Source organism: Sorex araneus, chromosome 9, assembly GCF_027595985.1.
Source record: "Sorex araneus isolate mSorAra2 chromosome 9, mSorAra2.pri, whole genome shotgun sequence".
Classification (NCBI taxonomy): domain Eukaryota; kingdom Metazoa; phylum Chordata; class Mammalia; order Eulipotyphla; family Soricidae; genus Sorex; species Sorex araneus.
This window is the reverse complement of record NC_073310.1, coordinates 41,946,788-41,962,396: the sequence shown is the minus strand read 5'-3', so window position 1 is coordinate 41,962,396 and position 15,609 is coordinate 41,946,788. Positions and strand designations below refer to the sequence as shown.

The 15,609-nt window shown below is 37.5% G+C and overlaps 1 protein-coding gene across 1 annotated transcript in view; it reads right to left on the bottom strand.

The window, feature by feature from the left end:
• Positions 1–15,609, bottom strand: part of CATSPERE (catsper channel auxiliary subunit epsilon) — a 105,525-nt gene that overhangs the window by 13,891 nt on the left and 76,025 nt on the right. Inside the window, exons 10-11 of the mRNA XM_012932032.2 lie at positions 13,219–13,294; positions 2,048–2,127 (exon numbers count right to left, since the gene is read on the bottom strand). Coding sequence (XP_012787486.2) covers positions 2,048–2,127; positions 13,219–13,294 — 156 coding nt within the window. The remainder of the gene's footprint in view (positions 1–2,047; positions 2,128–13,218; positions 13,295–15,609) is intronic.

Here is a 15,609-nt window from a genome sequence, read left to right as displayed (position 1 = left end):
TACTCTCGGTAGCTTGCCAGGTTCTCCAAGAGGGGTGGAGGAATCAAACTCGGGTCGGCCGAGCGTAACCCTACATACAGAAAAAATTGGTAGCTGAGATTTTTATGCCCAAAATTTCTCTTTATGTCAACGAACAAAACTCTCTCCTTAAAAGGCAAAGAATTACTGGACGAATAAAATCCATCTATTTTCTGCGTACAGGAAACACACCTATATTTCTAGTACTTAGACTCCTTTAACTCCTTAGAGTTAAAGGATGAAAAACAATTTTGCAAGTGAATGACAGACAAAATGTGGCATGTGGCAACAGCCGGTATGAGATCAAATAGCATAAAGAAAGTAATCAGAGGAATGGAAATCACTTGTAGGTGAAGGGAACAACAGACAAGAAATAATCACTCTGATTAATTTACTTGCACTTAATGGAGGGTCAACAAAATTGATAAGAGATCTGCTCACACAACTAAAAAACCGCATCAGTGGAAACACAAGAATAGTGGGATATTTCAATATTCCACTCTCACCATTAAACAGATCAACCAGACAAAATATCAGTAAAGATACAGAGCTCTCAAGGAGTAGGTATAAGAACTGGGTGGGATTGGGGCCGGAGAGACTGTACAGTGGGTGGACCATTTGCCTTGCATGTGGCTGACCTGGATTCAATCCCTGGCACCAAATATGGTCCCCTGAGACCCATCAAAAGTGATCTCTGAGCACAGAGCCAGGAATAAGCTCTGAGCACATCCAGGTGTAGCTTCAAAAGAAAAAACCCTAAACAACCCAAATGCACATCCTCCATATGCATATGGAACTTCTCCAGGATAATACTAATACATATACATACTGGGATAATACATACTGGGGCACAACTCAAACATACATAAATTCACGAATATTTAAATCATATCAAGCATCCTCCCAGATCACATTGCCATGAAGCCTGAAATAAGTATAAAAAAAGATGAGAGAGGGCCGGAGCGATAGCACAGCGGGTAGGGCGTTTGCCTTGCACTCGGCCGACCCGGGTTCGATCCCCGGCATCCCATATGGTCCCCCAAGCACCGCCAGGAGTAACTCCTGAGTGCAAAGCCAGGAGTAACCCCTGAGCATCGCTGGGTGTGACCCAAAAAGCAAAAAAAAAAAAAAAAAAAAGATGAGGGAAAACCTACAGTAAGTGGAAGCTGAACAAAACACTGGTAAACAACTGATCAAAGAGAAAATCATGAAACAAATAGAGAATCCCAGAAACTAATGAGAATGAAGAAACAAACTATCAGAATCTGGGGACACAGATAGTTGGAAATGATAACACCTGACAAGAACTTAGTGTTAAAAGTAGGTAAAGGGATATGTATATCCCTTTAAGACACTTCTTTGAGGAAGACAAATGGTCAATAGACACATGAAAAATTTTCATAATGACTTATAATCAGGAAAATTCAAATCAAGATGACAATAAGATATCATCTGACTCCAGTTAGAGTGACATAAATCAAGAAAACTGGAAACAATCTATGATGGTGGGGAAATGGCGAAAAAGGAACTCTCATCCAGTGTGGTGGGAATGTTGCCTAGTTCAACCCTTCTGGAAAACAGTATGGAGAGTTCCCAGAGAAGTCAAAAGTAAAGTCATCATAATACCTAGCAATTCTACTTCTTGATATCTATCCCTAGGACACAAATATATTCAAAAGAACATATGCACACCAATATTTATTTCGGCACTCAGCACAACAGCTAGGATACAGAAGTAACCTAGGTCCAACAACAAATGAACGGATAATGGCAGTGTGGTATATATACACAATAGAATACTATGCAGCTTCAAGGAATGATGAATTTATGCATTTTGCTGCAGCTTGGATAAAATGGAAGGATATCATGTTAAGTAAAACAAACAAACAAAAACGCATAATAGAAAACAAAAAATAACCTTGTAAATCACAGCACATTAATAGCTAATAAAAATAAAACAAAAATGTGATTTCAATATATCTACTTTAAAACTTTCAATGTTAAATGTTTTAGTAAAAATGGTACTTACAATTGAACCAAAGGCTGAAACTTTTCTTTGATATGAACTTTTAATGGGCAGCCATATATTTTCCAGTCATATTTTACTCTCTATGACAGAAAAAATGCTTTAGTTATTTCCTGACTTCCTCCTCCCTCCCTCCCTCCCTCCCTCCCTCCCTCCCTCCCTCCCTCCCTTCCTTCCTTCCTTCCTTCCTTCCTTCCTTCCTTCCTTCCTTCCTTCCTTCCTTTCCTTCCTTCCTTTTTTTTTTTTTGTGGGGGTGGGAGAGGACACACCTGGCTGTGCTCAGAGCTTACTTTTGTGCTCAGAGATCACTCCTGGTAAGGCTCAGGAGACCACATGGGGTATTGGAGATCAAACTGGATTGGCCATGTAAGGCAGATGCCTTAACCTCTGCACTATCTCTCTGGCACTAAAACTATAGTTTTCTTACCTTTTTTCCAGACGGTTGTTGCCTTAAATATGACCTGTACAAAAGATATTTCTCATTAATTAATTCTTTTTTTAAAAAAAAAGATTTAAGCTTTAAAACTGCTATTCTGTTTGGGTAAGGAGGTATCACAACTATCAAAAAGGTATTTATAATTATAAAATACTCCTTAAATATGGAGAGTAAAACAATTCATATAAACAATACATGGTTCAAAGAGAGCCGAGGGAAAGGGATCTCAGGGAAAGGACGAAATGAGATGTTACTGAGCCCGCCTGAGAAATCGGTGATTAACGGTATATTGTGATTGATTGATTGTGATGGTTCAAAGAAGAAATATTTAGAAAAATTTAAAAAATATTTTGAACTAAATGGAAATAAAAGAACAACATAAAAATGTAAACTGTAGGGGCTGGAGTGATAGCACAGTGCATAGGCCGCCTTGCATGCAGCCGATCTGGGTTCAAATCCCAGCATCCCATATGGTCCCCTGAGCACCGCCAGGAGTAATTCCTGAGTGCATGAACCAGGAGTAACCCCTGTGCATTGCTGGGTGTGACCCAAAAAGCCAAAAAAAAAAAAGTAAACTGTAGCAGAAACATTGTCTGGGGTAAATTTATGTTAATAAATGCATGCATTAGAGAAGATTGAGTCTAATAAGAATAAATATTGGCTACTGTCTCTAAATTACTGGTACTATATAACATAAAGCATTAATAAAAACTATTGAAATGTTTCTTACTTTTCAATGTCATATAAAAATTCATATGGAACACAATCTTTTTTTTCAAATCTATGATAAAGAAAACAAAGTTGTAACATCATAATTTCTTATATGATTGCAAAAACATTTAACTACTTAAGTTAGTGGGTCTCAAATCTGAAACTGTCAAAGAATCGTTACTTACTGAACTAGAATCTTTGGTGCATAGCTTCAGCATTTCTTTCTTTCTTCTTCTTTTTTAATGTTTCACCAATGTTTATGAAGATACCAACATTTGAAACTTTCTGTTTAACCTTTTACACAACATACCTTGATACATGTGAACAGCTCATATCTATAAAAATAAATATTTATTTCTTTGGACTGTATCATTTGTTATAGTTTTTTTGGGGTGAAGGTGGGTCAAACATGGTGGTGCTCAGGGATTATTCCTGGCTCCATGCTCAGGGATCAACTTAGTGGTGCTCAGGGGACCAATATGCAGTACTAGGAATTGAGCCTGAGTTAAATATTTGCAAGGCAAATATCTCTATACTATCTCTCCAGTTATTTTTGTTTTTTTTGGTTATTTGTTTGGGTCACACCTAGCTGTGCACTGGGTTTATTTGGCTCTGTACTGAGGAATCACTCTTGGTGATGCTCAGGGGACCACCTGAGTGATGTGCATTATTGCAGATCCAGAAAGGTAGGTTGCGTGATAGACAAGTGCCTTAACCATGTACTATCTTAGCTACAGTTTAAACACACACAGACACCACACATGGACACGCACGTGCACACATGGACACACACATGCACACACAGACACAGATTTCTAATTGCTGCTAAATACTTATTAAGATAAGGGTTATTTTAAGAATATTCAGGGGCTAGAGAGATAGTACAGTGAGTAAGGTGCTTGCCTTGCATGCACTGGACCCTGGCCTCGCATCCCATATGGTCCCCTGAACACTGACAGGAGTAATTACTGAGTGGCCAGTCAGAAGTAATTACTGAGTGTAATAATCACTGGGCATCACTGGATGTGGCCCAAAGACTAAAAAAGAAAATAAAAGAATTTGCATAATATTTAGTTAGGGTTCATTGAAAATATATGACTACCACAATTTTTGAAATTACTGTTTTAGTAACTAAAATTTCAGTAAGTTAAAGGATTCTAAGAACATCCGGGGGATGTCAGCAGGGAGTTTACCTCACATGGATGGTGGGAGGAGTAAACAACAAATAGAGTGCCTGAGATGTGGAAGTGCATCTAAGTTGTAGCATCTTAAACTATGGGCCATGACCCTACATGGAGATGTAGACCTTTTAAAAGATTTTGTTTTGAAAGATGTTTTAGGTGCCATCTTGGTAGCTGCTGCCAATTTTATTGATAGCAGCACTGAAATATAATGTAATATGTTGATGATAGGGTTTCATGCATACTCAAACACCACCACACTCATCATCAGAGTGTATGCTTCCCTCTACCATCTCAGGGTCACTTCCCAGAAACCTTCTTCCCACCTCCATAATGTTTGCTCACAGGTGATACTCTAAGAAACAAGGTCGAAGACCATTACTCAAGTCAGAAACAATGTACAGTAGTTAATCTTTTTATCAACTTGAAAAGAAATTGTGGCTACAGAGGTGTTGGATTGGAGCAATAGCACAGCGGGTAGGGTGTTTGCCTTGCATGCAGTCGACCTGGGTTCCTCCTTCCGTCTCAGAGAGCCCGGCAAGCTACTAGAGTATTCTGCCCACACGGCAGAGCCTGGCAAGCTACCCGTGGTGTATTCTATATGCCAAAATCAGTAACAAGTCTCACAATGGAGACATTACTGGTGCCCGCTCGAGCAAATTATTGAACAACAGGACGACAGTGCTACAGTGCTACAAAGGTGTTAGAAATAAAATTGCCTTAAATAATGATGTGGTGGTGCTTAATTACAAATCGAGACATAAATTAGTATAATTTGGTACTCAAAAATTATTAGAATAACATGACTTTTGGATGAGAACAAGTCATTTCAGAAATAGATGGATAGAGAAGGGAACACCAAGTAAAATGTGGTTGGAGATCCCGAATGGGAAGGGAGATGTGTGCTGAAAGTAGACTAGAGACTGAACACGATGACCACTCAATACTCCTATTGCAAACCACAACACCTAAAAGGAGAGAGAGAACAAAATGGAATACCTTGCCACAGAGGCGGGGTGGGGCTAGGGGGGATGGGATTGGAGGGTGGGAGGGATACTGGGTTCATTGGTGGTGGAGAATGGACACTGGTGGAAGGATGGGTTCTAGAACATTGTATGAGGGAAACACAAGCACGAAGATGAATAAATTTGTAACTGTACCCTCATGGTGACTCTCTAATTAAAAAAATAAATTAATTAAAACATATATATATACATATAAAAATTTTTTTAAAATAAGTTATAAAAGAAAAAAATAGACTGAAAAAGCAAATCTTAGTGTATCTCTACTCTTAACCTACTCTTACCTACAGAAAAGCACCTGAAATACATAGCTGTCACCATATACATTTAACTCAAACAGACTTAAGTATGTGGACCTGAAACTCCATATAGAATAGAACTATCATAAGCAGCTGGCATAAAATCCACTGTATTTCATTATGTACCATATGAGATCAATGAAAGTTACACCTTAGAATCCTTGGAGGAAACATAGGTGATTCTTTTATGTTTGTTCTAAAAAAAATTAGAAATGGCAGAGAAAACTAGAATTTCTTTGATCTTGATGCATGCAATTTCCAAACAGAAATAAAATCTTTACATATAAGAATAGGATGGAAAACAGAAAAAAAAATCAGTTTTGTTCCTGGAAATGATATTTATAGACAGAAAAACAAAGAAGCAATAGTGATAGAGGAAACTGGCTTAGAGAAACTGGTAAAGGAAAATAGTAGTAATAGAAGTTAATTCTAATTGTTTTCCTTTTTTTTAAATTTTTGGGTACACCTGGCAATGCACAGGGGTTACTCCTGGCTCATGCACTCAGGAATCACTCCTGGAGGTAGGTGCTCAGAGGACCATAGGGATACTGGGAATCAAACCTGGGTCAGCCACGTGCAAGGCAAACATCCTACCCGCTGTGCTATCGCTCCAACCCCCTGTTTTCCTTTTAAATGCAATAATATTTTACTGGTAAAATAGTTGGAACAAAATTGGGCTAGATAAAATTTCAGTTCAAGTTTTGGACTCAATATACATTATATTATAGACACAGCAGTCATCATACTTACACTGTTATTAGTAATTATCATTTAATCTTTTTAAAAATGAAAATTAAAATGCTAATATACTTGCCCTTTGACAACAATGTGCTTAGCTGAATCACAGCCAACAACAACTTGAAACACCTAAAATGAAACAAATCATGTGGTAAATGCATATGATTTGCGTGATCTACAATATTACTGTAACAGCAATAGTTTTAGACTTGAAATAAAAAAAAATTACTGAACACATATTTCCCAGCATCTTTACAATGTGACTATCATTTCTGCACTTCCAGCTTGCACCTGATTTCACTGGCAGATTTAGCTATTAAAATTAGATCTGTAATTATTAATTTAACTTCTTTTTAACCAGAGTCCTGGTTCTTCCTTGATTAGAATACCTACTTCTATTTTACCAGTCTTCAGGACATCTGGATCAGAATTGTTCACTACCTCCCTGCACCCAGCTTCCTAAGTTTGCTTTATATGTCTGTCTTTAGAATGCCCTGAATCTTTCCACAAAGTAAAAACACACAACCTGAAAACCTCTACTCTAAAAACAGAGGAGAGCAAAGAGAATGATGATAGGGGATGATATCCAGTGAGCCAATAAGTTTAAAGAGATGCCCTTGCTAGCCAATATCTTTCAGAGTCCATTTGGAAGGCATACTCCATAGTATGACTTTAGGAATCTTACTTCTGAAGCACTTGATCTCACCTTGATCAATTAAGACAAGATTTTGTTCTTTTTTGTTAGAATTTTTTGTTAGAAATTCAATCAATTCTAACAGGTCTTGTTAAACTTGTTAGATTCTAACAAACACCATCCCTGCTGTACTATTACTCCAGCCCTTCTTTTGATGTTATTATTAAATCTGCTTATTAAATACTGCTTCTATCAAAGTGCCTGTGACCCTCCACCCATCCTTCTGTCACCTCCTCCATTCCTGTCCCTATGTCACTTCCTTCCCCCAACTCATATATCCATTATTTTTTAACTGATAGTTATGGTTTTGGTGTAGACTATTACCTCCCTTAGCCACTGCTCATGTGTTCCAGACCTTCCACCTACTTTCCTGTATTACTTCCAGTCAACCCAATCATCTGTTGCCCACTACTGCACCTTGGCACTATCAGGTCTATAATCCAGTGTTCAAGATTTATTGCCAATTAATATATCCATGTATTTGTTTCTCTGTATTCATAGATGATAGATTATTCTTTACTTGTCCTTCTGCCCCTGGCTTATCATGATTCACCATGATACCCTCCAATTTCATTCAAGTTGCTGCAAACTACCTGACTTAATTGTTTTCTTATGGCTGCACAGATCCATTCATCTGATGCTGGACATTTGGATAGCTTCCACTGAAGTACTTAGGACATTAGTACTATGCAATGAACATAAATTAGTATATAAAATTTCAAATTAATGTTTTTGTGTTTGGGGGGCAGATACCCAGAAGAGGGATAGCTGGGTAAAAAAGGAAGCTCTATTATTACTTTTTGAAAAAACCCATATTGTTTTCCATAGAGGCTGGATCATAGGACATTTCCACTGAAAGTGAATGAGGATTCCTTTATTGCCACCTCATTACCTCCCATTTCCCTCCCCCTACACCACCACTTGTTTCATCAACAGTTGTTTCTAGAAGGCAACAGCTCAGAGGCCTAAAATGGCATATTGGTGGAAATTCAATACTAGTTGAATTTAGTAGCCTAAACTAATTATTGGACAGATAAACCAAATAAAAAACCAGTAAGAAAACAAGAATCCTAAACAAAGATCAGAACAACTGAGATTGATATCAACATGCTCAAAATGCTGAGTACACATTCTTCTCTAGTGCATATGAAACACTTTCCAGGATAGACCATATGCTTGGGTACAATTTAAGTATCCATAATGTTTCAAAAATATTAAGTACCCTTCTCAGACCACACTTCCAATAATGTATAATTGAATCATAAAATAAAACTGGGGAAAAGTCCCAACATTTGGAAACTGAACAACTGGATTAAAGAGAAAAATCAAAGAAGAAATGAAAAAAAATCTTTCAAATGGACAATAATGAAGACACAAACTATCAGAATAGCTTTATATTTCCATTTTTTTGTTTTTATTTCTTTTCCTCTGGGATACAGAAAAAGCAGTACTAAGGAAGGTGTTTATAGGTGTTCAATACAAGACCCACATCAGGAAGGAAAAAAAAACTGAAGCCAATAACCTAACCATATAACTGGGGAAATTAGGTAAAAGGACAGCAAATAAAAACCATAATGCCCAAAAGAAAAAGAGAAAGAGAGCAAGAGCAAGAATGAGACAAAGTGAGAGAAAGAGTTAGAGCGAGAGCAAGAGAAGTGTCTGCCACACAGCCGGGTGGAGGAGTGTGTGGTGGTGGTAGGGAAATTGGGGACATTGGTGGTGGGAAATGTACACTGATGAAGGGAAGGTTGTTGGAACATTGTATGACTGAAGCCCAATTGGGAAAAACTTTGTAATTGTGTATCTCTGGTGATTCAATATTAAAAAACAACCCCCCAAAGAACAGCAAATAAATTCCAAAGTCAGTAAAAGGAAGTGAATTATAAAACTTAGAGCAAACATCAATGATAAATAAATCAAGAAAACAATACAAAGGGTTACTAGAACCACAATACAGATTTTCAAAAGGAATAAAGCTGAGTACCCTGTGGCTAGACTCTCAGGGTAAAAAGAGAGAAAAACCAAAATAAATTGCATCATAGATGAAAGGGGAAAGATTACAATAAATACCCCAGAAATACTAAAGATCATAAAAGACTACTGTAAGCAACACTATGTCACTTAGCTGAAGAATCTAGAAAAAAATGGATGAATTCATAGAATCTTATGTCATCCCAGAATTGGCAGTGATGTGAAAAAGAATGCTTATTCACTGTTGGTGAAAACACAACTGAAAAATAATATGGAAATTTTTGGAAGAGAAATGAGCTTTCATATGACCCAATGATTCCATTTCTTGCATCTATCCCCTAAATCTATAAACATTAATTTGAAAATATATATGCGTGCTTATGTCCCTAAGTGCTTAGTGCAATCGCCAGGGTATGGAACAACACAAATTTCCAATGAGAGACGCAGCAATAAGGATGAATAAATATGTACACAATGGAATCCTATACAGCTGTAAGAAAAGACAACCATGAAGTTTGCAGCAAATGTACATGGAACTAATGGCGGGTATCACGTTAAGTGAAATAAGTCATGAGGAAGGGGGAAAATATCAGATGATCTCACTCATCTATTGTTTATCAAGAGGCAAAATAAGGTAATATACAGTATCAAATGACAAATAACAAATCCTTGTCCCTGGTTTATGAGAAACGATAATAGCAAGTTCAAAGGAGAGTGAGTGGAGGAAGTACTATAAAGGGATGAGAGGAGGATTAGAAAGAACATTAGGACATTGGCAGAGGGTACTGGTCACTTATAGTGGTAAGGCAATATAACAATTTACATACAAACTAGAAATTTTAGCATTATTGTAAAAATATGTAACCTAAATGATAATAATTAAATTTTTTAATAAACACAAAAAGAGATAAATAAAAGAAGCTTTGAATATAGTGTGTGGAGCATTAATAAACCTGTTTTCTAGGATGACCACTGCTGTTGAACTATATTCTCCAGAATGGACATCAAACGAAGAGAATTTCTAACGTAAAGCCCAATGACAGCAATAAATGCATTTATTTAAATGAGTATTATTATTATTTTTTATTTTTTTATTTTTTTTATTAGTTTATTTTTAATTAGAGAGTCATCGTGAGGGTACAGTTACAGATCCATACATCTTTGTGCTCATGCTTCCCCCATACAAAGTTCAATAACCCATCCCTTCACCAGTGCCCATTCTCCACCACCCTTAAGCCCAACATCCCTCCCCCCCTCCCCAGTCCCGTCTCCCCCCACCACACCCTGCCACTATGGCAGGGAACTCCCTTTTGTTCTCTCTCTCTGATTAGGTGTTGTGGTTTGCAATAAAGGTGTTGAGTGGCCATTGAGTTTAGTCTCTAGTCTGTATTCGGCCCGCCTCACCCTTCCCCCACATGACCTCCAACCACATTTTATTTGGTGTTCCCTTCTCTGAGTTACCCAGAATGAGAGACCAGCCTCCAAGCCATGGAGACAACCTCCTGGTACTTATTTCTACTATTCTTGGGTGTTAGTCTTATAGTCTATTATTCTATATTCCACAGATGAGTGCAATCTTTCTATGTCTGTCTCTCTCTTTCTGACTCATTTCACTTAGCATGATACTTTCCATGTTGATCCACTTATATGCAAACGTCATGACCTCATTTTTTCTAACAGCTGCATAGTATTCCATTGTATAGATGTACCAGAGTTTCTTCAACCAGTCATCTGTTCTAGGGCACTAAATGAGTATTATTTTCAATGCAGAGATAGGGCAGGAAAGAAACTGCCTTAGCTGGAATCCAACATAGTGTGTTTTCTCTATTAGGACTAAACAATTTACCTGAGGTCAGAGAATTCTAAGTCTTCAGAAAAAATATGCTGGCAAGTAATTCAGTACAAAGAGTAGTCATCCTTCCCTAGTAAAATTCATCATTTGAAGATTGGCATACTAGAGTTACCTCAATGCATTATGGTTCTTGGTGCCTGGTTAAAAGCTGAGTTGTAGGCTGTGGAAACTAGGTGACAAATATGGTAGATATCTGCAGACACCAGTGAAGTTTCATTTGGTCCAGTGGACTATAGCTCTATAGATAGAGTTTGACCTTGTATTTCTATAGAACTTATCTGGGATGCTAATGATTTAATTACTGGTAGCCCTAGCATTACAAAGAAGGATCCCTGTGGTTGAGAATATACAACACATTTTTATTTTCTTGCATACTTAAATAATCTACATCTACAACTCATCCCACATTTTTTCTAGTGCCTAAAGGGCTATTGCATGTGTCTACATTATACTTCAGTAGCAAGTCAATATAAACTACCTGTGATGATGAGAAGGGTAGCTAGATTTGAACTGTGTCTTGGTTTATGCCAAGAAATAAAGACACTAGTAGCATTAGATGATCAGTCTATGAAAATCAATGTTCTGGGCATATCATATAAATTATCTCATAAAACCTCCAGAATCCAACCACGGCTATGCTCGAGGACACTCTTCACATGCTTGGACAAGCCTCATGCATGAAGGAACTGGCAGAGGAACCCAGGTATGCAGGACCCATGGCTGAGATCTCCAAGCCTGCTTGGATTCAGACTGGGCCTTCTCCACCCAGATTCCAATTTTCCCAGTAGTGTGGCAGTCTCATCAACGGCCAAGATCCATAGACTATAAAACAAAGCTCCCACAAAAGAGCAATGCAGAATCTGGCATGGCAGAGCCTGGCAAGCTTCCCATGGCGTATTTGACATGCCAAAAACAGTAACAATAACGGGCTTCAGTCCCCTGATCCTGAATGTGACAGGGATGAATAGAGATATTACTGGTGCCCGCTCGAGCAAATCGATGAACAACGGGACGGCAGTGATACAGTGATACACTATCAGGAGAATAGACAAATACATGTTACATTTCCCTTCATGCATGAGGCAACTGAAAGTGAGAGAGCTTGGTAATTTATCCAATCCAGTAAGTGGTAGAGCTTGAATTGAAATTTAGGTTAGAAATGCTAGGGTTGTTCAGGCTAGGATAAATAAGGAGTTCTAACAAATCCAATGACTAGAAAGAGAAATAGTGGAGGAAATATGGTGCATCAGGAAGGCTTTTGTATGAAATAGTGTCAAATTATTAAGAAACTGAAAGTAGAAATCTGACCTCTACTATGCAGGAACCCACTGGTCCTGCTGCTTCTTTTCCTGCCAGAGAAAGAAGGGTAGTAATAGGCAGACAAGTAAGTGACCAGTATGGCCCTGCTCTCAACTACCTGGGGAAGCAACCTATGTCAGCAACTTTAGTTTAGAGTCCCAAATAAATTCATAGATTTTTTGTGAGGTCCCAAAGGGCAGAGGACAGTTCTTATCTAGCATTTAATTCTTCATGTAGATGTCACATGTGTTCCAAGCCTAGAATACAGTAGGTGCTGAATTTGTGTTTTCAACATTAACTAAACTATGAAGGAATAGGAAAAAGGAGGCACCCCTTAGTGTAAGCAAAAAAAATATGGTGGTGGTGAAAATCTTTTATTGATTATTAAAATCATGTGGTTTCCTGAACACTCCATTGCTATGTTACATGACTGTGCTTTGTATCTGCTTATTTTTTTACTCAGTGCTACTTCATAACTTTTTATCCCATGTTCTCTCAAGACAGTTTAGGGAAGTCCTCAGTAAAGTCACTTAGGTTTTTCATCTTCATAACTCTCATTACCTGTTAGCTCACAGAATAATTATTATTATGATAAAATGATTACTTTTCCAATTAAATGCAGAATGCATATGGACATGGCCGGCAATCTTCTCTGATATGCCATACTTAACTTCAGTTGTTCTAATTAATTTTGTTTGTCTTTAATAAGTGTTATTTCTCATTAAATTCAGTAATTTCATATTCCCTGTATATGCTTGTATAGTTCACCTTCAGTGGTAGACTGACACATAGAGGATAGAACTCTAATCTCTAGTTTCCAAAGCAAAAACAATGTCATCACTGAAGTGAGCCAGTATAGAATATTAGTTAGTTATTAGGGTAGTGATATTCTGTGAAGATAATACATATTTATCTCCCCTCTTATGCACTTATTTATTTAATTTAAATAGTCTTCTACTCATGTTACTTACCTTTTGGGGATTGATACATGTACTTGCAGTGTCACTAGGCTTAAAGTTAAAAAGAACAATACCTGTTTTATTATATCTAGGAGAAAGAACAAATTCAGGTTATTGTAGAAGTACAAGGGAAACAGGCATGGCACTAAATTTCTGTCAAAAAGATTAATCCCATATATGCAACGTAATTGGCTGGTATACTCATGAGGAGTTCTAGGAACCTTGTGGATTGTGATTTCACTGTTTCTGCTAGGACCAGCTATGCACTGTGTGTCACTTTTACCTGCTAATGAGTGTTTTGGTAAGCATAGGAGTAAGTACAATGGAAAACAGTCATGAACATCCATCAGTATTTCAACTACTCTGTTTTGATATTCACAGATTGCAGCTCCTCTGCTGACATTAGATCCTGTTTCCTGATGTTACAATGCTATAGCTCTATTGCTTTGGTTCCTTCTCCAGCTACTGTATTTCTCCCTACAACTGTGAAAACCTTTGGAACAATAGAGAGTAACTTAAAAAGTTAGATTCCTGTACCAAGTTATGATTCCTGGACATGTATGATCTGACTGGAATGAAAAGGATAATCAGATGAAATGCTCTTCTAGTTTATGAAGGGTGCACGAATACTAATCTTATGCCCAGGTAAAGTGGAAGCTAAATATGTTTTATATTTTTTATGATATAGAATCTAATGCATGAGAATAAAAATATCTCTTAAAGATTTAAATAATTTCCCTATATTTCATCAATTCTAATATTTTTATAGTTCCCCTAAAAATATTAGAAAACATATTATAACTATACCGATAGGGAACTCTGCAATTTCATAAACATTTTTTGTTTGATAAGTTTAGTAGTATAATAGTGATCTGTAAAAGATGATGAGGAAATGTTACATCAATTTATGCACAATTTTCTTATATATTTAATAGTGTTTCAAATATTTTAGTAATTATTTTCCACTATCAGGTTGGCCTAAGGAATACTAGACAATTTTATATGTATTTTTGAAAATTCTGATCAAATATTTTCTGGCCTCTTCCCCACCCATCCCCCACCCCAAACCCTACGAAGAATTGTAAACCACAGCACCAAAATTGAGAGGAAGATTTGTGGGTGAGATATAAAAAAGGATAAACAAACAGTGCCCCCCCCACACTTTTGGATCTGGATCACAACTTGTGGTGCTCAGAGTTATTCCTAACTCTACACTCAGAGATCATGTCTGATGTTGGACTCAAGGGATCATATGGGATGCCAGGAACTGAACCTGGACTGACTGTGTGCAAGATAAATGCCCTACCTGCCGAACTATCGATCCAACCCCAATCATCCCCAAACATGTGTGGTTAGAGAAAATAAATAGAAACAAAATAATTCCAAACACTTAAAATGGGTCATTATGAGAACAAAGAATTAAATGGTAGAGAGTAACAAAATAATAAGAAAGTGGGTTTTTTTTAAACCACAGGGAAGCTCTTTTAAATTATTTTTCCATAAAATATTTAGCCAGGACATAAAACATATAAATACCTTATGACATAATCTCCCTCAGGAAATTAAGTGGTTAGGTGTTGTATTAATACGAGACAAAGATGGGCTTTTATCTAATTCTATTTATATTGAAGACTCCATGGGAAATAAAGTTCAAGGTTGGGTTTTTTTATTTAATTTTTTTAAATTTTATAGAATCACCCTGAGATAGTTACAACCTTTTATGTTTGGGTTACAATCTTACAATGATCTAACACCCATCCCTCCACCAGTGCACATTCCCCCACATCAATGTCCCGGGTATATGCCTCACCCTTTCCCACCCTCCCCCTGCCTCTATGGCAGACAATATTCCCCATACTCTCTCTCTACTTTTGGGCATTATGGCTTGCAACACAGACACTTAGAGGTCATCATGTTTGGTCCATTATCTACTTTTGACATGCATCTCCCATCCCAACTGGTTCCTCCAGCCGTCATTTTCTTAGTGATCCCTTCTCTATCCCATCTGCCTTCTCCCCTTGGCTCGTGAAAGCAGTCTTCCAGCTATTGGGCAATCCTCCTGGCCCTTGTATCTACTGTCCTTGGGTGTCAGCCTCATGTAATGTTATTCTATACATAGAAGTTCAAGTTTTTCTTAAAGACAGTATGCAGGGGCTGGAGCAATAGCACAGCAGGTAGGGTGTTTGCCTTGCACATGGCCGATCTGGGTTCGATTACCAGCATCCCCTATGGTCCCCTGAGCACTTCCAGGGGTAATTCCTGAGTGCAGAGCCAGGAGTTTCCCCTGAGAATCACCAGGTGTGACCCAAAAAGAAAAAAAAGACAGTATGCAGAAACTTGGGATGGGACTAAATGATGAAATGTGTTTTAAATACCTGAATTGAGTTAAAGTATTTTATTCTT